Raw genomic sequence first — 26,308 nt, 5'->3', positions numbered from 1 at the left:
AAGCTAAAATGATGAAATGGAGGTTATCATACATTGGACACATAATGAGAAGACCTGATTCACTAGAAAAGACAACAATGCTGGGAAAAACAGAAGGGAGCAGAAAAAGAGGAAGGCCAAACAAGAGATGGATTGACTCCATAAAGGAAGCCACAGACCTGAACTTACAACATCTGGACAGGGTGGTTCATGACAGATGCTCTTTATGATTCTATGACTGCAGCAGGTACACCATTCTGAAGAGAAGAGTTGTCTATTATGCTATTCAGAATTTTTTTTGTAATATAATTCTGTATCCAGGCTTACCTTATAGCACAATCATAGTCATGTTTACTCAAAAGTAAATCCCACTGGCACTGCATCCAGTGGGGCTTAATCCTAGGTATGCCTGTGTATTCTAGCCTTGATCTTTCTTTGCCCTTCTCAAGATGAAAGTTGCTTGTAACTCAGATACAGTGTAGAATTTTATCACTGTGACAGGTTCAGCCATTGTTAAAAGGGCCATACTTGGTGGTGGGGCAGGGCTGGGAGAGACCCTCTCCCAAACCTTGCAGAGCTGCTGCCAGTCAGTGCACACAATACTGAGCTAGATGGACTAATGGTCTGATGCGGTATTCAGCAGCTTCCCATGTTCCTTGCTTATTCTTTCCTCATATGGTGCCAACAACTTGCATGATGAACTTTAACCCATGAGAGACAGACAGTAGGGCAGCCTTCCCCAACCTGATGCTCTCTAGGTGTTTTGGACTACAATTCCCATCAGGGTAGGCAGAGGGAAAAGGTAGGCTTTGAGAAAGGAGCTGGAGAGAGAGAGAGAGGGTGTGGCATTGCTATAGAAATAATAATCATGGCAAAAAGTCAAAAAGGGCCATAGCTCAGTGGTACAGCATCTGCCTTGCACGCGGAAGGTCCGAGGCTCAATCCCCTCTAGTATCTCCAAGCAGGGCTGGGAATATGCCCAGTCTGAAATCCTGGGCTTTACCTCCCTGGAAGACCTGGCTGGCTGCTTCAAGGGCCCTAGCCTTAGCTGGTAGTCTTTGACGTCTGCAATGCTGGAGAGAGTCACAGAGGCACTGCACAAGGGCTCACATTCTAAGCCAGAGAGAGGATGCTGAAAGAGCTGTGTTCTCCAGCTGGGAGGGTCCCCAAAAGAAGGTAATGGTGCCAAGTCAGACTTCGGTGGGCTCTCACTCCATGCAGAGACATCTTTTGCAGCTGCCTTAGGCAGTTGCGGACAAGGAAGGGGCTGGTTTGTGAAGCTGTGGCCCTAGCCAGCTGGGGAGGACTAGCCTCAGAGGGAGGCAATGGGAAACCCCCTCTGAATACCGCTTACCATGAAATCCCTATTCACAGGGTAGCCATAAGTCGGGATTGACTTGAAGGCAGGCCATTTCCATTTTAAGAGGAGAATGTCTCATTTAGGGCCCACGTGGAGCTGTCCAAGGTCCTGCTTTTCTGTGAAATTTGATTTTGACTTCATTGCCTGCTCCCCCTCTTATCTGAGCTTCAAGCACCCGCAAGAACTGGACAGTACCTAGATTTCATAACCACCATCCTGCCTGGACCAGCAGCTTGCATTTGTTTATTTCTATAGTTGAGAGAGAGACTGAGGCAGGGAATCTTACTGTTGCAGTGCAAGAAGTGGGGCGGGCCCCCCTGGAATCAGGCAGGCTGCAATGCTGGCTAAGGAGCAATGGCGAGGACTTGAACATGCAAAGGGCAGGGCTTTGGGGCCACATGAAGGCAGAAAGGGCAGGGAAATCAGGGAAACGGAGCTGGCGGAAATGGAAGGCTCCAAGGGCAGATAGCTGCCTATTCAGAGGAGAAGAGGAGGACCGGGGCTTCCTGAGGATCACAGTGACCTGAGAATTTAGGGTCACTCCTGTATCTCGGCGTTCTTTGAGTGGCTAAGCTCAGGATCCTGGGTGCAAATCACAATCTGCCTTGGCAGGCCGAGCTTCACCCAGAAAGGCAGAAATGATGGAAGGAAGGTCACCCTGAACCACACACAGTGCAGCACTCAGTAACTGGGTTCTTCTCAAACCCTTCCAAAATTGCAAAAAAGCAGAAAAATTATCAGAATAAACAGCTTAGTGTCCCCTTCAGGTCTCTGACTAGCCCCGAAGAAAGTAAAACAAGCACACAGAAGAGGCAAGAGAACAGGACAGGGGAGGCATGAGGGGTGGACTTAGGGAGCAAAGGTGGGCATCATGTACAAACTGAAAAGGGATCCTAAGTCCAGACTGTATTTTACACAGAGTGCCAAATGCAAAACTGCAGGTGCCAACACAGTTCTATGTGCAAAAAGGAGGTGAAGGATCCAGACCTTAAGAGATGCAGGGCAACTGCTGATCAGTTTATTAGCAGGACAGCACCTGTTTGAAAATATGTTTTTGTTCTTGCTAGGGCCAAAGAGCAGCCCAGCAGAGATGCATGCCTGAGTTGGCTGTGTGCACAGAAAGCCATTTGCATACACCTGGAGCTCTTGCTCCCCCCAATCAATGAACGTGACTTTATAGGGCAGCCAGTGCCTGTCAGGATTTGCTTCCTCTATCAAAGACTCCTGCCTTGCACAGTCACCTATAGAGCAAAGCTGAAAGAGCGAAGCAGTTAATGGTCATTAATATTAGACAGGCACCTTCACTGTATTGTTTTGGTGCCTGCTCAAAGCATTTTTCTTCCAGAAAGTCTACCCAGACACATTTCACATGTAATATTTAAAATCTAATTTTATTACATCCAATTGTTCTAAAATTCCAGATTTTATCTTTATTTTTTACAAAAGGCTATGGTGACTTGCTTTTCACGTTTGCTTTTATAGGTATTTTTAATGAATGTTTTAGATTGTTCTTTATAAACCACTTAAAGCTTTTCTGTCAAGTAAATGGTATATAATTTTTGTTAAAAAGAAAAAATAAATGCCCAGGATGCCAGCAAGACTGGACACCTAGGTAACAATGTTCAAGCGGCCTTGCTGGCATGCGGGTCTCACAAGCTGGAGTGAAGGGGAGCTACTTGCTCAAGTCCCCACTGCCGTTTCTGACTGTTCCTGGGATTTCTTCCTCTTCCTGCAAGGCTGAGAGTTTGGTTCCTATAGAGAAGAATGGCCAAGTCAGACTGAGCTGCACAACTCTGACATGAGACTTTTTTGACAGTAACGAGCAGGACAAAGAATGTAGTAATTATTGCTTCTAATCTTGTCCAGCACACCTTACAGAACAAAGTGTGCTATGGCAGCTATTCTCATTCACCCTCCAATCATCATTACTCCATTTTACAAACATGTAAACAGTGTCCTGTGAACATACCCAATAAGATATTTCTATTTATTTATTTATTATTTTATTTATATCCCGCCTTTCCTCCCAGCAGGAGCCCAGGGCAGCAAACAGAAATGCTAAAAACACTTTAAAACATCCTAAAAAGACCTTAAAACACATTAAAACAAAACAACATTAAACACTTTTTTTTAAAAAAGCTTTAAAAACATCTTTTAAAAAAAGGGTTAAAAACATATTAAAGAAAACATATTAAAAGCAATTCTAACACAGACTAAACCTGCCTGAACCAGTTATCCCAGTAGACCTCTGAGAGAACTGGGAACAGTCAGACCCACTCAATATCTTTCATACAGGGCACATCTACTCCCCCCCCCCATCTCACACCCAGGGAGGGCCAGCCTTCTACCAGTTGCAGACTCTCACAATGAAGGCATCTGAAGACCTTCTCCTATCATTCAGTTTACTGCACAGGCTCTCACCCTTTGCCGGAACTACACATGCACCACATGCCCTCCCCACTATCAATCTCTTCTAGATTCGTTAAAAAACAAAAGAAACAGGAGGGGGTAGTGCCCTTGCCCTCAGAACTCCCCAAGGGACAATTCCCTTTGGTGGTGACCCCGCTAGCGGTAGACTCACCACCCAAGGCCAGCTGGGCTTTGATGCCTCCTGACCCGGCCAGCAGCTGATGCAGGAGGCTGCAAGATGAACTGCAGCCTCTCTCTGGAGCCAGGGCCAGGCAGGGGTCCCAGTCCTTGCAGCACTTACCAGGGACTTCAGCTGTCTCAAGGGACAACAACCCAAAGGGGCGAGCAAGCAAGCAAGCAAGCACCCAGTTGTTCAGGTCTCACGCCCAGGGCAGGTCTTCTCCAGTCTGCCAGTGCTGCAGGCGTTCCTGCCCTGCCTCCAAGTAGGAGCTGAGGGTGGCAAGATGTTCCCGCTACGACCAAGAGACCTTCCACACCCCCATTCTGCCTGCCCCATAGGAATGTAAGAATCACCTAGTTCAGTTCGGACAGATCCAAACAGTCTGTCAAGCCCAGGAGTGCACAGGCCCCTTGGAAGAATCCAAGCAAGACGAAATGGGAGCAGCCCCTAGCATCTGGAACACTGCCTCCAAATGTGGTTTGAGTTTTAGCAGTGATGCCCATGTTGGCTGTGTACACGGAAACAGGTGCACAGAAATCCATTTGCATACACCTGGAGCTCCAATGAGAGTGGCTTTATCTCCTACCAGTGAGGGCAGCCAGTAGATAGACCCTCCATGAATTTGTGTTAACTCTTTTCAGAGCAGCAGACGTCACAACCGACAGCCAGCAGCAGTGAAGGCCATAATCTAAATTGTTTTTTTCTGCAATAAACCTACTTCCCTGTGTTTGCCCTGAATGTACAGCCTATCAATTTCGTTGGATGATCCCAGGTTCTAGTACTTTGCAGGTGAGAAAAACTATCTCCATCCACTCCGTACAATGCTCAAACACCCTTTTCACGTCCCTTCCGTGTCGTTGTGCTCTAGGCCAGAACTGACCCCTTTCCCCAGACTCATAACTATCTACTGTGAATCTGTCCAAACCACACCCGGCCTTCCATGAATGGGCATGGCACAGACCTGAAATAGTGGCACAAAGATTATTTGGTGGTTTTATTTTTGGTCCATTCCCTGATAACTCCTAACAATCACTTTTGTCTCTCTCACAGACGCTGCAAACCAAGCCAACATTTTCACCACCAACATCCCATGATCTCTTTCCTGGGTGGGCACAGCCAATTCAGACCCTATTTTCTGGGGCATTAGGATCTTTGGCCCATTGTGCATCACTGCATTGACAGTGGCCACATTCACGCTGTACATGTACTGCACTAAAACTCCACTTGAAATACTCATGGCTTCCCCCAAAGAATCCTGGGAAGTGTAGTTTGTGAAGGGTGCTGAGAGCTGTTAGGAGACTCCTATTCCCCTCCCAGAGCTGCAGTGGTCAGAGTGGTTTAACAGTCAGTCCTTCTTCCCAGAGAACTCTGGGAACTGCAGGTCTGTAAGGGGAATACGGCTTTCCAAACAACTCTCAGCACCCTTCACAAACTACACTTCCCAGGATTCTTTGGGAGAAACCATGACTGTTTAAAGTGGAACAATAGTGGAATAAATGTACATTGTGAATGTGGCCAGTATGTCACTTCCGCCATTCAGTTGCCTCATGAATCCTCTTTTTGCCTTGCAAAGGACCCTCTTCTAACCTTGTGTGGCCGTTTCTTGACCTGGAAGAACTCCTTCACCTTCTGCTGCCTCCTGCTGCCCTTAGCGACGGGGCCAGGTGACTGGGGCTGGGTGCTCTTCTGGCTGGTCTTCCGCCACTTTTCAATTCGTCCACGAACACGCTTCTCACTGTGAAACGGGCTCACGTCAAAGGCTCGCCATAGCAGATAACAAGGGAAACGGAGGGAAGGCCAGGAAATACAGCCAAGAAGACCAGTCTTTTTCAAGAAACCTGAGAAGCCTTATACTGAATCAGCCCATTGGTCCATCTAGCTCCATACTGTCTGCACTGACTGGCAGCGGCTCCCCAGGTTTAAGATTGGGAGTTGATCAAACGCCAGGGATTGAACTTTGACCTGCTTGCAAAACAGATGCTCTACCACAGACCTACGGCCGTTCCCCCAAAATACATCCTTGTGCTCCTATTCCAAGCACCAGCTGTTGTGAAATGACTCACACCCAGGCTAGAGCAGCCTGCACATTGCTTCTGTGGTGCCTAGAAGATGGCATGCACGTGGGTGGATGTAAAAAGGGCTCCTGTATCTCAGATTATTCCAGAGAGAAACAATACCTTCTTCTTAAGCCAAGGAGGCAGTTCTAGGGATGAAAGAGCAGTCCCATTAGACATTCATCTGGTGAATTGAGCATCTGGATCTGGGCTGGGAAACCTATGGTTCTCCAGATGTTGCTGGACTCCAGCTCCCATGAGCCCCAGGAAGGATGGCCAGTAGTCAGCGATGTTGAGAGCTGTGGTCTGTCTAGGGGGCTTCGGCTGGTAGCCCAACTACGACCCTATCTGGACAGGGAGAACCTTGCCACAGTTATCCATGCTCTGGTAACCTCTAGATTGGACTACTGTAATGCACTCTATGTAGAGTTACCTCTGAAGACGGTTCGGAAACTTCAGCTGGTGCAGAATGCTGCGGCCAGAGTTCTTACTGGGATTAAAAAATATGATCATATAACCCCTGTCCTGGCCCAGCTGCACTGGCTACCAATATGTTTCTGGGCCAGATTCAAAGTGTTGGTTCTTACCTATAAAGCCCTTAACGGCACTGGACCGCAATACCTGGTGGAACGCCTCTCCCGCTATATACCTGCCCGTTCACTACGTTTGACATCGAAGGCCCTTCTCCGGGTTCCAACGCATATGGAGGCCCGGAGAGTAATAACCAGAGCTAGGGCCTTCTCAGTGGTGGCCCCCGAGTTATGGAACGCCCTCCCTGATGAGATACGCCTGGCGCCTTCTTTGTTATCTTTTCGGCGCCAGGTAAAGACCTACCTCTTTGCCCAGGCATTTTAATTTAATTTTATTTTAATTTGTCTTTGTCTTGATTTTGTTTTTATATTTTACAGTGTATTGTTATCATGTTTATTGTATTTTAATCTGTTTTTACCTTTTTGTACACCGCCCTGAGAGCTAGAAAGCTATAGGGCGGTTTAAAAATCTAATAAAATAAATAAATAAATAAATAAGTGCCCTGCCCCTGATCTGGATGTTTTGAACAGTGGCTTCTAGGAAGCCCGTAAAGAACACGTGAAGGTTAGCAGCCTGCCTCCACCCCATCCCCAACAGCTGGCATTCATAGATGCCATTTAGCTATCCTGTCTAGCCAGACCTCCAATGTGGGGAACCTTTTACCCCCCCAGATGTTGCTGAACTCCACCTCCCATCATCCCTGACCATTGGTCATGCTTGCTGGGGCTGATGGGAATTGTAGTTCAGATGACATCTGAAGGGGCAAAAGTTCCCCATACCTGTTTTAAAGTCATCTAAGCCTGCCTTCACCAACCAGGTGCCCTCCGGCTGTTTGGACCACAATTCCCATCCGCCTCAGCTAGCACATCTGTCCTTCCATCGGCCCCAGCATAGAATCATAGAATAGTAGAGTTGGAAGGGGCCTATAAGGCCATCAAGTCCAACCCCCTGCTCAATGCAGGAATCCAAATCAAAGCATTTCCATCATCAGAACATCAGAAGAGCCTGCTGGATCAGGCCAGTGGCCCATCTAGTCCAGCATCCTGTTCTCACAGCAGCCAACCAGATGCCCCAATGCAAAGCCCGCAAGGAGGACCTAAACACAAGAGCGCTCTCCCTGCCGTGTGGTTTCCAGCAATGGGTATTCAGAAGCATACTATCTCTGACCATGGAGGCAGAGCATAGCTATTGTGGCTGGCAGCCTTTGATACTCTTATCCTCCATGAAATCTGATTAAGAGTGAAAACAGAGTTAATTAAGTTACCCCAGCTTCATTTTTAACAGTAGACAGATGGATATATTCCACTGGGATTTTTTGATTGAGTGCCAAAAGTAAATTCAATTTAATTCAGTTTTTTTACCTACAAGTTTTTGAGTCTAAGGTTTTTGTTCATTGATTAGACCCCCATCTGTGCTATACATTTAAAGCAGTAAGATACCACATTAGGCAGTCATGACTCCCCCTCCCCTGCCCAAATCTGGGAACTGTAGTTTGTTAAGAGTGCTGAGAGTTGTTAGGAGACCTCTACTGCTCTCACAGAGCTACAATTCCCAGAGTTGTTTAATAATCCATCCTTCTTCCCAGGAAACTTTGGGAATCATAGCTCTGTGAAAGGAAGAGGGGTCTCCTAGCAACTCTCAACTCGTTCTACAAACTAAAGTTTCTGGGATTCATTAGGGGAAGCCATGACTGTTTAAAGTGGTATAATACTGCTTTAAATGTATAGTGCAGATGATCAGACACTATAATTTCTATATTTTTTAATTTCATAATTTTTGATCCAGCCTTTATATGGGGCTAGAACCTTCTGTACATATTTTCCTTCTATGGCCCTCTGGACATTGTACTGCCTTCCCCTGGAGTTTGACTCCCTTTTAATGAGAATATAAATCCTACACCTATTTATATTTTCGTAAATTGGCCATTTGCATTGATGTGTCTGGAGCTATATGCTCTGGATGTGTGAGTAAAATATTTTTAAATGTATTTTTCAGATCCTGGCACTGCCAAAATTTTAATATACAAAACGTTACTTTCCTCCCCCTATACTGCTCCCCAAACGTGGTAGCTTGAGAGGTTGCAAATGTGCAATGTTTAATTGCACCGCTGAGGAAGACCCATTAGATCGAAGTGTGTTCAGTTTCTCCCCCCCCCCATTTATTATGAAATGTTATTTTCACACACAAAAAATTTTTTGATTAGTACGCTTATGGATCATTGCTAGTTCTTTCTGTTCAGATAAACACTGATTTTGTTTATCTGTATCAGGGGGCCACCCTCCAGATATTGCTGGACTCCAACCCCAATCAGCCCCAACCAGCATGGCCAACGGCCAGAGCTGATGAGAGTTTATTTATTTATTTATTTATTATTTGATTCATATCCCGCCCTTCCTCCCAGCAGGAGCCCAGGGAGGCAACAAAGCGCTAAAAACACTTTAAAACATCATAAAAACAGGTCTTAAAATACATTAAAACAGAACAGCGTTAAAAACATTTTTTAAAAAACAACTTTTTAAAAGGGTTAAAAACATTATTAAAAAACATATTAGGCAACTCTAACACAGACTCAGACTGGGATAGGTCTCAACCTAAAAGGCTTATAGACCAGCGGCACCTGGAGGGCCACCCCTGATCTATATCCTTTCTACAGTTGTTCTCCTTAACTTGTTTGCTACGGCACACCAGGGCAGCAACACTCACTTCATGTGCTTCTCATGTGCAAGGAATTGCACCAGCCGCTCCTCGTCAGGCTCCTTCCACTCTAGGGCCACCTGGCTCATCTCCGCCACCTCCGGCTGCAGAAAGAGCTGCCGCGTCTGTTCCAAGGGCCAGTTTCCAGGCAACTTGTGTTTCTGCAAAGAGAAGGAAGGTCTTCAGTATCAACCTGCAAGAGGGAAAGTTCCACGGCCTTCACCCCCTGCCCCAATCTGAGGCCAGTGCCAGTTGCAGGAGCAGGAACATCTTTGCCCAAATAGACTTGCCAATCGGGACTGGCAATGGAGGCCCTTAGTCAGGCGTTAGATGGGTGGCTACCCGAGTGGGAAAGGGCATTTTTTGTGGTGCCCCCCCTGCTGCAGGACTCCCCCCTCCTGCCAGTCTACTCTGACTGGCAACAGCTCTCTCCAAGGTTTCAGGCAGGGAATCTTTCCCTAACCTTACTGGAGGACTGAACCTGGGACCTTCTGCATGATCTGCCAGTGAGCTGTTGTGTCTGTGTGTATATATTTAAAGTATTTTTTAAGTGCATATGCTTAGGTACACAGTACACCTATGTATTTTTTTAAAGTATGTACCTAAAAATGATCAGGTGCAAAGAATCCCTCTTAGACTCATATACACAAGCAGAGTTAAGAACATAAGAACATAAGAAGAGCCTGCTGGATCAGGCCAGTGGCCCATCTAGTCCAGCATCCTGTTCTCACAGTGGCCAACAAGGTGCCTGGGGGAAGCCCGCAAGCAGGACCCGAGTGCAAGAACACTCTCCCCTCCTGAGGCTTCTGGCAACTGGTTTTCAGAAGCATGCTGCCTCTGACTAGGGTAGCAGAGCACAGCCATCACAGCTAGTAGCCATTGATAGCCCTGTCCTCCATGAATTTGTCTAATCTTCTTTTAAAGCCATCCAAGCTGGTGGCCATTACTGCATCTTGTGGGAGCAAATTCCATAGTTTAACTATGCGCTGAGTAAAGAAGTACTTCCTTTTGTCTGTCCTGAATCTTCCAACATTCAGCTTCTTTGAATGTCCACGAGTTCTAGTATTATGAGAGAGGGAGAAGAACTTTTCTCTATCCACTTTCTCAATGCCATGCATAATTTTATACACTTCTATCATGTCTCCTCTGACCCGCCTTTTCTCTAAACTAAAAAGCCCCAAATGCTGCAACCTTTCTTCGTAAGGGAGTCGCTCCATCCCCTTGATCATTCTGGTTGCCCTCTTCTGAACCTTTTCCAACTCTATCATATCCTTTTTGAGATGAGGCGACCAGAACTGTACACAGTATTCCAAATGCGGCCGCACCATAGATTTCTACAACGGCATTATGATATCGGCTGTTTTATTTTCAATACCTTTCCTAATTATCGCTAGCATGGAATTTGCCTTTTTCACAGCTGCCGCACACTGGGTCGACATTTTCATCGTGCTGGCCACTACAACCCCGAGGTCTCTCTCCTGGTCGGTCACTGCCAGTTCAGACCCCATGAGCGTATATGTGAAATTAAGATTTTTTGCTCCAATATGCATAATTTTACACTTGTTTATATTGAATTGCATTTGCCATTTTTCCGCCCATTCACTCAGTTTGGAGAGGTCTTTTTGGAGCTCTTCGCAATCCCTTTTTGTTTTAACAACCCTGAACAATTTAGTGTCATCAGCAAACTTGGCCACTTCACTGCTCACTCCTAATTCTAGGTCATTAATGAACAAGTTGAAAAGTACAGGTCCCAATACCGATCCTTGAGGGACTCCACTTTCTACAGCCCTCCATTGGGAGAACTGTCCGTTTATTCCTACTCTCTGCTTTCTGCTTCTTAACCAATTCCTTATCCACAAGAGGACCTCTCCTCTTATTCCATGACTGCTAAGCTTCCTCAGAAGCCTTTGGTGAGGTACCTTGTCAAACGCTTTTTGAAAGTCTAAGTACACTATGTCCACTGGATCACCTCGATCTATATGCTTGTTGACACTCTCAAAGAATTCTAATAGGTTACTGAGACAGGACTTTCCCTTGCAGAAGCCATGCTGGCTCTGCTTCAGCAAGGCTTGTTCTTCTATGTGCTTAGTTAATCTAGCTTTAATCATACTTTCTACCAGTTTTCCAGGGACAGAAGTTAAGCTAACTGGCCTGTAATTTCCGGGATCCCCTCTGGATCCCTTTTTGAAGATTGGCGTTACATTTGCCACTTTCCAGTCCTCAGGCACGGAGGAGGACCCGAGGGACAAGTTACATATTTTAGTTAGCAGATCAGCAATTTCACCTTTGAGTTCATTAAGCCAGCATGTTTAAGGTTGCCACTTTTTTTTACTGTCTCAACTCCTGTGCTTTTAGCAACAGTCTGGAGCACAGAAATTTAACAGGTGTTGTTTTTTCCCGTTGATTATTTCCATAGCAGTAAACGCTTCACCTGCTAATTTCCTGTGGGTTCAGCTGTTGTTAAAAAAAGCACACCAGCTGGGCAATTAAAACAGAGAACTGTGCCAGAGGAGTCTGTATGCTTAGGTGTGTACCTAAGTTGTTGTTTTTTAAGTGCATACCTAAAAACAGTAAGGTGCCAATTGTTGCGCTGTGTGTAGTTGTGTTGCTTAATTTCATTTAAAAGCAGCACCACAGCAGCAGAGAGTAACAGCAGATGTTGAAATGCAAGTGTGCCAGCGTGTGCGTGCGTTTGCCTAAGAAAGCAGGCTTTTACCCCGCAACAGCATTACTGAGACTGGAGACAGTAAAATAAGAAAAGCTACTTTATTTAGAGAAATACATAGTAGATAGAAAAGGCATACCTAGTTCTAACTAACTAGCTACGTTGGAGGTGCAACGCCCAGGCTTGGGAGTCATCCCCATGCTCGGAGAGAGAGAGACAAAGGGATGTCTCCTCTCTCGTGGACAGCCGGAGAAGAAAGGAATGGAAAGGGCGGAAGGAGGAGGGGCAGGTAAGCTTCCCTAAAGGCGTCACAGCCTAGCGACAGAAGGAAGTCAGTCAGAGCATCACAGGTAAAAGGTGAACAAGCCTCTCCATCTGGAGGACCCGAGCTCTATCTTCCTTCTGGAGCTTAAACAAAAGAACAAAACAGGAGTTGCTCTTGCCCCACTTCCAACAATCAGCTCTCTCTCTTAGACTCAAATACAGAGGAGATACAGTGCTGTTACCTGAGGACTGGAGGACTGCAAGATGTGCTCAATGTTCTCATGCTTCTGCAACAGCTTCAGAGCCTTTTTTGGGCCAATGCCTCGGATCTTTTCACAGTAATCACAGCCCAGCAGGATGCAGAGGTCCACAAACTGCATTCAGAAGAGGGCAGGGATGGCAGGAGGAGGGAGAAAGACGCCAACATCATTTCATAGAGCAAAATGAGCAACCATTCGCAGTTCTGCTTCTGCAATGCCACAGTTTCCTCCCTGCGCCTCTCCGCTCTGATGACACCCAGGAGGAAATTGCAAACAACACTGAAAGCCAGCCTTCCCCATCCTGATGCCCTCCAGATGTTGTGGGCTGCTGGGAACTGTAATCTACAACATCTGGAGGGCGCCAGGCTGGGAAAAGCTGAGATAAGCAACACTGGAGATCACAGAAGATGGCAAATTTGCAGCAGAGCAACCCAACCGGACATCATAGGCATAAATGTGACAATTTGGTCCAAAGCAACAAAACCGGCTGGTCAAAAAGAACGCAGCGGGCCCAAGACTAAGCCCTGTGGAAGTCCAGCACGTTGCCTGCGCCTGTCTCCTCTCTGCAACGAGATACACAGACGAGGTCACTCGTCTTGGGAATTCGAATTGGCTCCCCTAACCCTGGAGCAACCCACATTTCTACGTTGATGAGCTGCTGTGCCAGCAGCCTGAACCACACGCAAGGCCAGTCTGTGTACCCCCACAGTGATGAAGAAACTACAGCTGATCCTGGTGTGGTGAGGGGTCAAATTTGGGGCCTGGCATGTGGCGAGAGGAAGAAGGGATGGCATAAGATCACATCAGAGCTAGCCAGAGGGGGAAGCTGTAAACATGGTCACTGAGTCTATGTTGTCTTTGTGCTTGCCAGAGTTGAAGGACGCTTTCCCTTGAACTGTCGTTTCAGCAGTGCTAACTCAGTGGAGCAAGGGGGCTGGACACTGGAAATTAAACCAACCCCCTCCCCTCACGCCTCCCCTTACCTGCTCTTGAGTTATGCCCAGCTTTTGCAGAAGTACAGGCAAGGAGATCTCTTCGAAGACACTAGAGAAGCAAAGCAAATCACACAGGACCAACTCAGGAAAGGAAAGAAAGAAGAGACCTGCCTGCTCTCCTCTCTGTCCTGTCCCACACTGGCCAGCCACGGAAGACCTCCCTCCCCATTCAATGGCACATTCCACCAGAGGTTTCTTGAATGGCTTGGCTACTCATTACACTCATGTTGGAAGTGGGGCAAGAGCAACTCCTGTTTTGTTCTTTTGTTTATGTTCCAGAAGGGAGATAGAGTGAGGGTCCTCCTGGATGGATAGGCTTGGTTACCTTTACCTGCGATGCTCTGATTGACTTCCTTATGTCTTAGGGAAGCTTATCTGCCTCTCCTCCTTCCGCCCTTCCCTCTCTTCTCTTCTTTGACTGTCTGCATCATGTGCTCTCATGCTGTTTCCTAACACACGTATGACTAATCAGGGTGTGACACTTTGTGTTGTCAGTTAAGTGGTAGCTGATCTGTGTTAAGCGAGCTTGCAGAGTTAAGATAAGGCTACCAATGGCTCCTAGCTGTGATGGCTATGCCCTCCCTCCTGTTGGAAGTGGGGCAAGAGCAACTCCTGTTTTGTTCTTTTGTTTATGTTCCAGAAGGGAGATAAAGTCAGGGTCCTCCTGGATGGATAGGCTTGACTACCTTTACCTGGGATGCTCTGACTGACTTCCTTCCATCTCTAGACTGATATGTCTTAGGGAAGCTTATCTGCTCCCTCTCCTTCCGCCCTTTCCACTCCTTTGTCCTCTGAGTGTCCGAGAGACAGGAGACATCCCTTTTGTCTCTGCTCTCTCCGAGCATGGGGCTGACTCCCACACCTGGTCGTTACACCTCCAACGTAGTTAGTTAGAAGTAGGTATGCCTTTCTATCTACTATGTATTTCTTTAAATAAAGTAGCTTTTCTTATTTTACTAAGTCTCAAGTCTCAGTGATCTCAATGCAGGGTAAAAGCCTGCTTTCTTAGGTAAACACACACACTGGCACACACACATTTCAGACCACTGTTGTTCTCTGCTAACAAATATACAAATTTACACAACTCACAGAGTCGCATGGAGTCATTACTAGAAAGCGCCAGCTTAACCCCCATCCCGTTCTTAACCTTTCAACATGCTGATGCTGAGGAGATACGTAATGCCTCCCATGGCTTTTGCTGGCTATTAGAAGACCCTTAAAAAACATATTCGTTCCTCTTTGCCTTTGAGAAATTTTGTGGCATGGTGTTTTAATAAAGCTTTTCTCTACTTGTTATTTTGATGTTCTTGTTGGTTTGCTTTGTTAATAATTTGTGACTTTATTATTGATAGGCTCATAAGCCACCTAAGGGTGAATACCATAAAAAGCAGAATTTAAAAAATGAATTAAAAATAAAAACTTGAATTTATTTGCCAGTGGATTGATTCTTGGTGAACTGGCATTGTGAACACAGGAAGCATTCACAAGAGTGCACTTTGCCTAGTCCTGACAAAGCTATAGAAAGGCAGGTTGAAAACACATGGCTTTTCCCTGAAAAGTGGCATATAAATTTATTAAATAAATAAGCCAGCAGAGCTGTGATGTCAGCTCATGTTTAGAGCTAACACTTTTTTTTACTGCTCCTAAGCTTTAACAATAATCCTTGCCTTAACCCACTGAAATTTAACCGTTGAGACTTTTCTCACCATTTTCAGTTGCAGGAACAGTATCACCTGCTAAAGTTATGTGTGGAAAAACTATTGTCAAGAGCAGAGGAGCAGCACCAGAAGGAAAGGATGGCAACCCTATGTATTGAAATATATCCTGTTGCAAATGTGTGTTGCAACATTTGCAACATTAGGCCAACTCAGATTCTTGGGAAACATGAAGAGGAAACAGCTATAGAGACAGGGTCAGATAAGCTGAACAGAGGGAGAGTAAAAATTATTATGTTTCATTAGGTTGTATCTAAAACTTCCTGCAAGGTGCCATTAACTCCAAACAATTGTTGCCTCCCTAACAGGTTGTGACCCCTCACATATAACGCCACCTGCTCAGTGACTTGCTTCTAAAATAAACATTTTAGGGCTCAAGCCTGTTTGGAAGTGATACGCTCTTGGAAGTCTTTTCCACTTGCTCTCTGCCTCGGATCTGTGGGAGTTAGGACACGCTGCACATGCCCAGGGATTACATTGTTTCTTCTCATGTCCAGAATGCTCACCGCTTCTTAACATTAAGATGCCGCAGGAGGCGTGAGCTTCCAAAGGGCAGCGCATCCATGTCCTCTGTGGCCGTGCACCAGGCGTGCCCAGACTTCACCAGAGCTGCACAAGTCGCTTCCGCCTCGGCTGGAGCCTTAGACCAAGACAGAGAGAAGGGGTGGGGAGAGAGTAGACCCCTGTAGTGAAGTTACATAAATATACTGCATTAGATACAGAAATGTGAATGCATTTCTGTGTCTAATGTCAATCAACCAATCAATTACTTATTACGGTCAAAGACCAACACTATAAAACATAACATTATACAGAGACAGAAACAAAGAATCATAGAATCATAGAATAGTAGAGTTGGAAGGGGCCTATAAGGCCATCAAGTCCAACCCCCTGCTCAGTGCAGGAAGCTGCAACATGGATTAATGCGACTCTAATGGTGTTGAATAAATGCCCCAGGGGGCAAAAAGCCCCCAAAAGGCTTTATTATTATCATCATCATCATCATCATCATTATTTGATTTATATCCCGCCCTTCCACCCCGCAGGAGCCCAGGGCGGCAAACAGAAATGCTAAAAACACTTTAACACATCACAAAAAGACCTTATAATACATTAAAACAAAACAACACTAAAAACATTTTTTTAAAAGCATTAAAAACATCTTTTAAAAAAGGGTTAAAAACATATTGTTGAAGAAAACATATTAAAGCAATTCTAACACAGACACAGACTATTATTTTCCCATCATCACTCTCCTGTAGGTTAACAGCTGATGCACAGAATATTGCCACACTAATGTCTAATGCTCACCCTGAAGGCAGAGAGGCAGATTTCAACCTTCACCAACCTGGTGCCCTCTAGACTACATCTCCCATCAGCTCCAGCCAGCATGTCCACAGTATGCTGGGGCTGATGAGAGGAGTAGTCAAAACATTTGGAGGGCAACAGGTTAAGGACATAAGACAAGCCCTATGGCTGGATCAGGCCAAGGGGGCCCATCACAGTCCGGCATCCTCTTCTCACAGTGGCCAACCAGATGCCTCTTCTGGGAAGCCCACCAGCAGGACCCCAGGACAAGGGCCCTCTCCTTTCCTACTGTTTCCAGCAACTGACGCTCAGAAACATGCTGCCTCTGAGAGTGGAGCGCGAGCATAGCTACTGTGGATGGCAGACACTGATAGCCCTCCATGAATTGGTCTAACTCTTCTTTAAAGCCATAGCAAAGGGTAGAAAAGATATTGCCCTGGGTGCAATGCCTAAGCTAGGCAGGAGCTTTTGTTACAACTATCTCTGCCTACCACCCCCACCCCACTGCTAAAGGGGCTCCAAAATAGATGGGAGGGGGTGGGAGGGCAACAAGGATGATCAGGGGACTGGAAACCAAGCCCCATGAGGAGAGACTGGAAGAACTGGGCATGTTTAGGCTGGAGAAGGGAAGACTGAGGGAAGATAGGATAGCACTCTTCAAGGACATGAAAGGTTGTCACATAGAGGAGGGCCGGGATCTCTTCTCGATCATCCTAGAGTGCAGGACACGGAATAATGTTGCAGGAAGCCAGATTTTGACTGGACATCAGGAAAAACTTCCTAACTGTTAGAGCCATACGACAATGGAACCAATTACCTAGACAGGTAGTGGGCTCTCCGACACTGGAGGCATTCAAGAGGCAGCTGGACAGCCATCTGTCAGGAATGCTTTGATTTGGATTCCTGCATTGAGCAGGGGGTTGGACTTGATGGCCTTATAGGCCCCTTCCAACTCTACTCTATGATTCTATGAGTCAATAATAATAATAATAATAATAATAATTTTAAAAAAATTATATCCCACCCTTCCTCCCAGTAGGAGCCCAGGGTGGCAACTTCACATTGTTTCAACAGCAGACTAACTTTCCCCCCACTGGAGAGGCAGAAATGGAGACCCACAGAAGTGTCACCCATCCACCCCCAGAGGACGCCTCTGTTACCTGCACATAGGGAACTCCCAAGCAGCTCAACAGGGTCTCCCAGTCTCTCTTTGGGAGCTGTTGTGGTTCTTCACCCGTGGTAGAATCTGAAAGAATCAAGGACAGCTTCAGGACGCTTCCCAATGGGGTATCCAGTTGGCCACTGTGACAGCAGGATGCTGGACTAGATGGGCCCCCTGGCCTGATCCAGCATGCTCCAGTGCTAACATAACACACCACCACCACCACCACCATTGAAAGGGGCAGTGGCAGTGACCCACCAGTAGGGGTACTGTGGGGGAGTCCAGAATGGTTTTACCTGCAGCTTTCCTCCTGGCTGCGGCCCGTTTGGCCAACTGCAGGGGAGAAAGAGCACAGAGTTACAGAACTGCTTCTCCCTTTCCTGAGCTCCTTTCCCCACATGCCCTCTAATCCCTAGGACACCCTGAGCCCTTTCCTGTAGACCAGGGTGGGGAACCTTTTCTGACCAGCAGGCTACATCGTTATCACCTCGACCCCTGGTATGTGAAATTTGATGGGTGAGCGAGGCTGCCCACCTGTCAATCACCTGACATCATAGTGACACCAGGAGATGCTGAGCTTCAAAGTCCCAATTGTCGGGACTTCAAAGTGCAGCACAGGGTTGTCTGAAAGCCCTTTGCAAGGCTGCTTGCAATGGGCTTTCAAACAGCTGCACGCTGCTCCAATCTTCAGAGGCTTAAAGAAGCAACACAAAGCAGCTTCAAGGAGCAGTGCTGGGAGGGAGACGTAGTTTCCACTGAATGGACGGCGCTTCCACTCCTAGAACAAGCTGCGCTCCCACCACCCATCAGCTGAAGGGTGGAGAGGAGCACGCCTTGCTCCAGCAAAGGAACAATCAGGAGCCCACTTTAAGCTCCTTACTCCTTTGAAGCACTGCCCTTCTCCAGACAAAACATGACGTCATGTCAGGTTTGGGTTTCATCCTCCCACCCCTCTGGGCACACCAGGGATTCTCTCTGACGAACCACTCTCTGCTTGAGGTCCGGGGGTTTCCCATCGAACACAAACACCGGTTTGATGCCATTTTCCAGCAGATGAAACGTCCGGTAGAACAGCCCCTGCAACGCTCTGAAAAAGAAGACCAAGCCGTGGAGTGGAGAGGGGGCAGAGCAAAGCAGGCCCATGGAAGGAACCAGGGATGGGGATAAGGGGAGAGCAGGAAGACAGTGGCAAAGCTCTGAGGTAGGACCCCTACCGATGCCTCACTGCCACTGGGGAAGGGTCCAGGGGGGGGACTTGGGGGCAACAACTTAACAACTAGCTGGAGCCATAATTGCCCTGGAAAGTGAGAGAAACTTGCAAGACCTGTCAGTTCACTCTTAGATCGTCTAGGGAAATTCTGCTTGTGGTACCACACACTACAGAGTATCACAAGGCAGTGACCCCAAAGCAGGCACTTTCTGCAATTGTCCTGTATTCTGGAATGCCCTTCCCTCGGCCAGATGGGAACCAGCAACCATTAGTTGTTTCAAACATCTTGAAAGACAAATCTTTTTGCCCAGTCTTTCCCTGACTCATAAGATTGCACATGTTTTTTGTTGGAATTTCCTGAATTCCTGTTTTTATTTGTTTCCGTATGCTTTTATACCAATGTTTACTAGTTGCATGTTGTATCTGTGTTTTTTTAAAATATGGTTTATTCTTTCTATGTTGTACATCAGAAATTTTTAAAAAATATTAAGCAGTTAATAAATGCTTTTTGAGAGCCAGTGTGGTGCAGTGGTTAAGGTGCTGGACTAGGACCTGGGAGACTAGGGTTCGAAGCCCCACAAAGCCATGAAGCTCTCTGGGTGACCTTGGGCCAGTCACTGCCTCTCAGCCTCATGAAAACCCTATTCATAGGGTCGCCGTAAGTCGGAATCGACTTGAAGGCAGTACATTTACATTTTAAAATGCTTTTAAATAAACAAACATTCATCTTTTTTATTTGCTTGCAATTGCTCACCTGATATTTTGCCCGTGGCGGTTGATGATCTCTGGCATGGCTGTGTGGAACTGGTAGATGGCCACGGAGGTATCCAAGGCCACCACACGGCCTAAACCAAGCAGGAGGGGAGGGGGAAGGCAAAGGTTATTGCCGCTTCCTAAGCAGAGCCGCAGATAGGATGGGATGCAGATGTAACCACCCCAATTATTTTCAGGAGGAAATAATTGTTCATCCCACTTACCTTCCCACTTTTGTCACTAACCTTAAGTCATGGCCACACCTTCCACCCTTCCTATCGCCAAGGAAAGAGGCACACAACTGGCTCCCAAGCTTTCACATCCACTCACCCAGTTCCCAAAGCTTTACATAAGAGCCAGCTTGATTAGACCCGCAGCCCATCTAGGCCAGCAGCCTGTTCTCACAGTGGCCAACCAGATGCCTCTTCTGGGAAGCGTACAAGCAACTCCTGAGCTCAAGAGCAGTTTCCAGCTACTGTTATTCAGACTGTGGAGGTGTTGTTGTGTAAATTGGTATATTTGTTAAGCAGAGAACAACAGCGGTCTGAAATGTCCGTGTGCCAGTGTGTGCGTTTACCTAAGAAAGCAGGCTTTTGCCCTGCATTGAGATCACTGAGACGTAAGACTTAGTAAAATAAGAAAAGCTACTTTATTTATAGAAATACATAGTAGGTAGAAAGGCATACCTAGTTCTACCTAACTAGATAAGTTGGAGACCTAACGCCCAGGTGTGGGAGTTGCCCCCATGGCTAGGAGACACAGCAGAGACAAAGGTGTCTCCTCTCTCTCAGACAGTCAAAGAAGAGAAGAGAGAGAAGAGCGTAAAGAGGAGGGGCAGACAAGCTTCCCTTAAGACATAATAATAATAATAATAATAATAATAATAATAATAATTTAATTTGTGGGTCGCCTATCTGGCCAATGGCCACTCTAGGCGACGTACAATTTAACAACAATACATTACATCATAATAAAATACATAATAAAATACAATATAACAATAAAACAATAAAACAGTTCCAGTACAGAGTAGTAGGCTATTGGTCGTAAAAATTTAACCCTCCCCGTAAGTCCCGAAGGCCTGTCTGAAGAGCCAGGTCTTCAAAGCTTGGCGGAATACATTCAGGGAAGGGGCATGTCGAAGGTCATACGGGAGGGAGTTCCAGAGAGTGGGGGCCGCCACTGAAAATGCCCTCTCTCTTGTCCCCGCCAACCTAGCTGTTTTAGTTGGCGGGATTGAGAGAAGGTCCTGTGTGGCTGATCTTGCTGGGCGGCATGGTTGGTGGCGCTGAAGGTGCTCCATAAGATAAACTGGGCCGAGACCGTATAGGGATTTAAAGGTTAATACCAACACCTTGAATTGGGCCCGGAAAATAACTGGAAGCCAGTGTAGGTCGAACAACACTGGGGTGATGTGTTCCCGGCGGCGACAGTTTTTAAGCAGTCGAGCCGCAGCATTCTGTATAAGTTGTAATTTCCGGACTGTTTTCAAGGGTAACCCCACGTAGAGCGCATTACAGTAATCCAACCGAGAGGTGACCAGGGCATGTACCACCAGTGGGAGCTGATGAGCAGGAAGGTAGGGCTGCAGTCTACGAATGAGGTGCAATTGATACCAAGCTGCCCGGCTCACTGCCGAAATCTGAGCCTCCATGGACAGCCCGGAATCAAGAACAACCCCAAGGCTGCGGACCTGGTCCTTCAGGGGCAATTTCACCCCATCGAACACCAGGTCAACATCTCCCAGCCTTCCCTTGTCTCCCACGAGTAGCACCTTAGTCTTATCAGGATTCAACTTCAGCCTCAACTTCAGCCTGTTCCTTCCCATCCATCCACTCACGGATTCCAGGCACTTGGACATGGTCTCCACAGCAGACTCTGGTGAAGATTTAAACGAGAGATAGAGCTGAGTGTCATCCGCATATTGGTGACACTGCAGCCCAAATCTCCTGATGATTGTCCCCAGCGGCTTCATATAGATATTAAATAGCATGGGAGAGAGGATAGAGCCCTGTGGCACACCACAATTGAGAGGCCAAGGGTCTGAAACCTCCTCCCCCAATGCTACCTGTTGATGCCTGTCGGAAAGAAAGGAACGGAACCACCGTAGAACAGTGCCTCCTATTCCCGATTCCTCCAGGCGATGTAAAAGGATACTGTGGTCGACAGTATCAAAAGCCGCTGAGAGATCGAGGAGGACAAGAAAGGTGAATTCTCCCCTATCTAATGCCCTCCTCATATCATCAACCAGAGCGACCAATGCTGTTTCAGTTCCATGTCCAGTCCTGAAACCCGATTGGTATGGATCCAAATAATCCGTTTCATCCAAGTGTGTCGACAACTGATTAGCCACCACTCGCTCAATGATCTTGCCCAGGAATGGTAGGTTCGAAATTGGGCAAAAGTTATTCAAAACTTGGGGATCCAAGGAGGACTTCTTTAAGATGGGCTTTACAATTGCCTCCTTGAGTGCTAATGGCATTACACCCTCCTCCAAGGATGCATTGACCACCGCCTTAATCCCCTCGCCCAATTTCTCTTTGCAGCTCACAAGGAGCCACGATGGGCAAGGATCAGTTAGACAGGTGGTAGGCTTCACAGTCGAGAGCACCTTGTCCACATCCTCAGAAGGAAGAGGTCGAAACCGATCCCATTTGACCGGATTGCAACTGGCCAACTCTGTTTCATTTACTGTGTCCACGGCGTACGGAATCAAGCTCTGTAAATGTTCGATTTTGTCAGCAAAGTGCTTTGCTGTGCTTTGTCACAGGAGGCCTTAGACTGTTCCAAGGGTTCCTGAGCAACTGGACCAACCAGGCTTCGGACCACTTGGAACAACCTCCTGGGACAGCACTCTGCAGACGCAATAGAGGCAGCAAAGAACCCCTTCTTTGCTGACGTATCAGTCTAATGACGGAAGGAAGTCAGTCAGAGCATCACAGGTAAAGGTAGTCAAGCCTATCCATCCAGGAGGACCCTGACTTTATCTCCCTTCTGGAACATAAACAAAAGAACAAAACAGGAGTTGCTCTTGCCCCACTTCCAACAGGAGGGAGGGCATAGCCATCACAGCTAGGAGCCATTGGTAGCCTTATCTTAACTCTGCAAGCTCGCTTAACACAGATCAGCTACCACTTAACTGACAACACAAAGTGTCACACCCTGATTAGTCATACGTGTGTTAGGAAACAGCATGAGAGCACATGATGCAGACAGTCAAAGAAGAGAAGAGAGGGAAGGGCGGAAGGAGGAGAGGCAGATAAGCTTCCCTAAGATATAAGGAAGTCAGTCAGAGCATCCCAGGTAAAGGTAGTCAAGCCTATCCATCCAGGAGGACCCTGACTTTATCTCCCTTCTGGAACATAAACAAAAGAACAAAACAGGAGTTGCTCTTGCCCCACTTCCAACAGGAGGGAGGGCATAGCCATCACAGCTAGGAGCCATTGGTAGCCTTATCTTAACTCTGCAAGCTCGCTTAACACAGATCAGCTACCACTTAACTGACAACACAAAGTGTCACACCCTGATTAGTCATACGTGTGTTAGGAAACAGCATGAGAGCACATGATGCAGCCACCGTGATGAGGCTAAGGAGGTCTGGACCTGGCCAGTGTTGGGACTGGAGACCACCTGGGAAGCCGCATGTACACCCCTTTGACTTCTGGGATGGCGGGATATAAATGGACTAAATAAATAATTCCTTCCAGTTCCAGGCTATGGAACTAATATCTGAAAGACCATCTTATCCCTTATATACCCAGTCAAATCACTGTGCTCTGCAGGTGAGGGCCTCCTGCAGATACCATCTTATCAGGAGGTCCGTTCTGCACAACGCAGGAACAGACCTTTAGTGTGGTGGCACCGACCCTGTGGAACTCCCTCCCCTTAAACATTAGACAGACGCCATCTCTGTTATCTTTTCGGTGCCTGTTGAAGACCTTCCTCTTTCAACAAGCCTTTTAAGCAGAGACCTTATCCCAGTCTGCTTCTGTGTTGGAATTGCTTTGTAATATGTTCTTAAACCTTCTTTTTAAAAATATTTTTAATCTTGGAAGATGTTTTGAAAGCTTTTTTTAAGAAACGTTTTTAAAGATGTTTTGTTTTAATGTGTTTTAAAGTTTGTGTTTATGATGTTTTAAAGTTTTTAGTGCTTTTGTTGCCGCCCTGGGCTCCTTCTGGGAGGAAGAGCGGGATATAAAGCAAATAACAAGAACAATGCAGAACAGAACCTCCACCAAGCCTCAAAGCACACACTGAAAAGATGGTGGCGTATGGAACCCACTGTTAAAGAAAGTGGCAAAGGAGCAAGTTTTGGTCCATTTCCAAACTTCTTTTCAGGGTAGAATGGGCTGTTTGTTTTTCTAAGATGAATTTTTATTCCAAATGAATTCAATAAAAAGGTATGATGTTTGTGTGGGTTAGCCTCCCCCAACCTGGTGCCTTCCAGATGCTTTGGACTACAACCACAGAGCAGGTGCTGGCTGGGGGTGATAGAAGTTGTAGTTCAAAACATCTGGAGGGCACCAGGTTGTCAAAGGCTGGTGTAGGTGGCACTCAAACCATACCCAGAGGATTGCCTGGGCGTAAACCCTGTTGAGTTCAATGGGTTTTCTCCCAGGCAGTGGTGCATCATAGGTGTGTCTGTCTGTTTGAAGATGCCCCCCCCGCATGAAAAGTCCAAGACGGCTCCACTCTCTTCTCCTCCCCTTCCTTCCAAAGACAGGAGGGGGGGCTCCTGTAGGAGCTGAGGTCTGCCATGCCACCCCCGCTCCTTCCTCTCTGAAAGAAGAGGTGCCAGGAGCCAGGTGTGGGGCCAGCAAGCCAAGCCCGCTGGCCCCACAGCCCTGCTTTGGACTCTCGGATAGACCCGCTTCCCCGGGCGCCTTCAGACGTGCGGTTTCTCCTACACGAAACACCACAGGGGCGAGCCACAGCTGTGCCTCGTTTCCAACGGGTGGTCGTTTCGTGTGGGGGAGGAAGGACCATGAAACAGCCGGAGGAAAGGTGTTCTGCATATGCTCACACTCGGTCCCGCTATTGCATAGGAGGACCTATGAAAGGGTTGCAGGGACAGGCACTCTGCATATGCTCAGAGTCAATCTCTGTTCTCACCCCGGCTCGGCAAACCTGGGGCTTTAACTTATGTCCACCCAATTTCGCGCTTTTCGCAAAGGGCAGGGGCTGCTCGATCCCCCCCGCTTTCCCTTTCCCCACTTTCCTGCCCCCGATCTCGCTGGCTCCCCGGGACGGGCGGGGAAAGCGGCGGCGCAGCTCACCTCGGTACTCTTCCAGGCGGACGGAGCTCACGGCGTCCGGTGCATAGTCTTTGATCAGCTCGGCCAGCTTGGAGATCCCCATGGCCGATGCCCAGCACGCCCGGACAGGCGCGCCCTGCCTCTGGGGCTAAGTCGGGCGGCGGCGGAGGAGGAGCCGAGCCAGCCGAGCCGAGCGGCTGGAACCGGGAGCGCGCGGAAGCAGAGCGCTGGCCCAGCAGGGACCTCGCCGGAAAAGCAGCCCTGTCCGCTATGACGGCTAAGCCCAGGCACCTAAGAGCGCCGCCGCTGAACATGTGCAGAGGGCCTCTCCCTCCAGCCACTTCAATCCATGCGAAATATGGCGTTGAGATCCTCACTGGGGCAACATGTCACCAACATGTCGCCCCCTGCTAAAAGAATTGCACTGGCTGCCCATTAGATATTGGGCCAAGTTCAAGGTTCTAGTTTTGATGTACAAAGCCCTATACAGCTTGGGACCAGGATACCTGGAAGACCGTCTTATCCCTTATATACTGCACGCTCTGCAGGTGAGGGCCTCCTGCAGATACCATCTTATCAGGAGGTCCATTCTGCACAACATAGGAAAGGGACCTTAGAGTGGTGGCACCTACCCTGTGGAAAGCTTTTAAAAAGATGTTTTAATATATTTTAAAGTCTGTTTTTAAGATGTTTTAGTGTTTTTTTAGTGTTTTTATTTGCCATCCTGGGCTCCTTCTGGGAGGAAGGGCACAATATAAATTTATTAATTTTTTTAAAAGCGTGTATCTCATTTGATGCTGCTGCGCTGTGTTTTATGTTGTAATCTATAATTATAAACATAGCCAGAGCATTCCATTGTTAAAATTAATGTTTTAATGCAGGTTTCTTTTTATTTGGATATTGGATTGCACCCAGTCACAACCTACAATCATTGTAATGGCTGGCACGGGGCAATGGGGGAGACTGAGGGACATCAGCAAAGAAGGCAGGCTGGTCTCTGCCCTGAGGCGCTTGCAGTATGACAAGCCTTCTCTTGCTAGAGCAGCCTTTCCCAACCAGTGTGCCTCCAGATGTTGTTGGACCACAATTCCCATCTTTCCTGACCATTGGCAATGCTGGCTGAGGCTGATGGGAGTTGTGGTCCAACAACATCTGGAGGCACACTGGTTGGGAAAGGCTGTGCTAGAGGAACACAGGAACCTGCCTTATACGGAGTCAGACCATTGGTCCATCTAACTCAGTACTCTCTACACTGACCAGCAGCGGCTCTCCAAGGTTTCAGACAGGACATGCCCAGCCTTACTTAAAGACGCTGAGGGTTGAAGGTGGGCTCTCCACTGAACTATGGCCCACCCCATAGAAGGAGCGGTTTTGCATGTAGGCATGTTTTGAAAAGAGCCAAAAGAGAGACAGAGGAGGAGCAGGCAGCTGGCATTAAGAGAAAGGTCCCTGCCCTGAGAAAGTGACAATTATCCCGCATTCCTCCCACTTCCCCAGCAACTGCATATGGGAG

The 26,308-nt window shown here is 47.3% G+C and overlaps 1 protein-coding gene across 3 annotated transcripts; it reads right to left on the bottom strand.

Annotated features, from left to right (window-relative positions):
* Positions 1-2,459: 2,459 nt before the first annotated feature.
* LOC133376335 (flap endonuclease 1-like) lies at positions 2,460-24,988 on the bottom strand. Of its 3 annotated transcripts, none has more exons than XM_061608266.1 (11): positions 24,817-24,988; positions 19,542-19,632; positions 18,541-18,664; positions 17,874-17,910; positions 17,576-17,661; positions 15,614-15,747; positions 13,381-13,441; positions 12,380-12,511; positions 9,218-9,369; positions 5,517-5,664; positions 2,466-3,091 (listed from the first exon to the last, which is right to left on the bottom strand). In XM_061608266.1, exons 1-11 carry the CDS (start codon positions 24,896-24,898, stop codon positions 3,020-3,022), a joined length of 1,119 nt encoding a protein of 372 aa, XP_061464250.1. In that variant the 5' UTR covers positions 24,899-24,988; the 3' UTR covers positions 2,466-3,019. The 3 variants fall into 3 exon arrangements, with proteins under 3 accessions (XP_061464269.1, XP_061464250.1, XP_061464259.1); XM_061608275.1 differs by having other exon boundaries at positions 2,467-3,091; positions 18,562-18,664; XM_061608285.1 differs by lacking the exon at positions 5,517-5,664 and having other exon boundaries at positions 2,460-3,091.
* Between the last annotated feature and the right edge of the window lie 1,320 nt (positions 24,989-26,308).

The sequence above is a fragment of the Rhineura floridana genome, chromosome 1 (assembly GCF_030035675.1).
Source record: "Rhineura floridana isolate rRhiFlo1 chromosome 1, rRhiFlo1.hap2, whole genome shotgun sequence".
NCBI classification, from domain to species: domain Eukaryota; kingdom Metazoa; phylum Chordata; class Lepidosauria; order Squamata; family Rhineuridae; genus Rhineura; species Rhineura floridana.
The sequence above is the reverse complement of the archived record's forward strand: the minus strand, read 5'-3'. Positions and strand labels throughout refer to the sequence as shown.

Coding starts and splice junctions, on each gene's coding strand:
- LOC133376335 (XM_061608266.1), bottom strand. CDS start 24,898: ATGGGGATCTCCAAGCTGGCCGAGCTGATCAAAGACTATGCACCGGAC. Junction 12,512..13,380: donor TGGGCATAACTCAAGAGCAG/GTAAGGGGAGGC, acceptor TTCTGAATGCAG/TTTGTGGACCTCTGCATCCT. Junction 5,665..9,217: donor GCACATGAGAAGCACATGAA/GTGAGTGTTGCT, acceptor CCCGTTTCACAG/TGAGAAGCGTGTTCGTGGAC.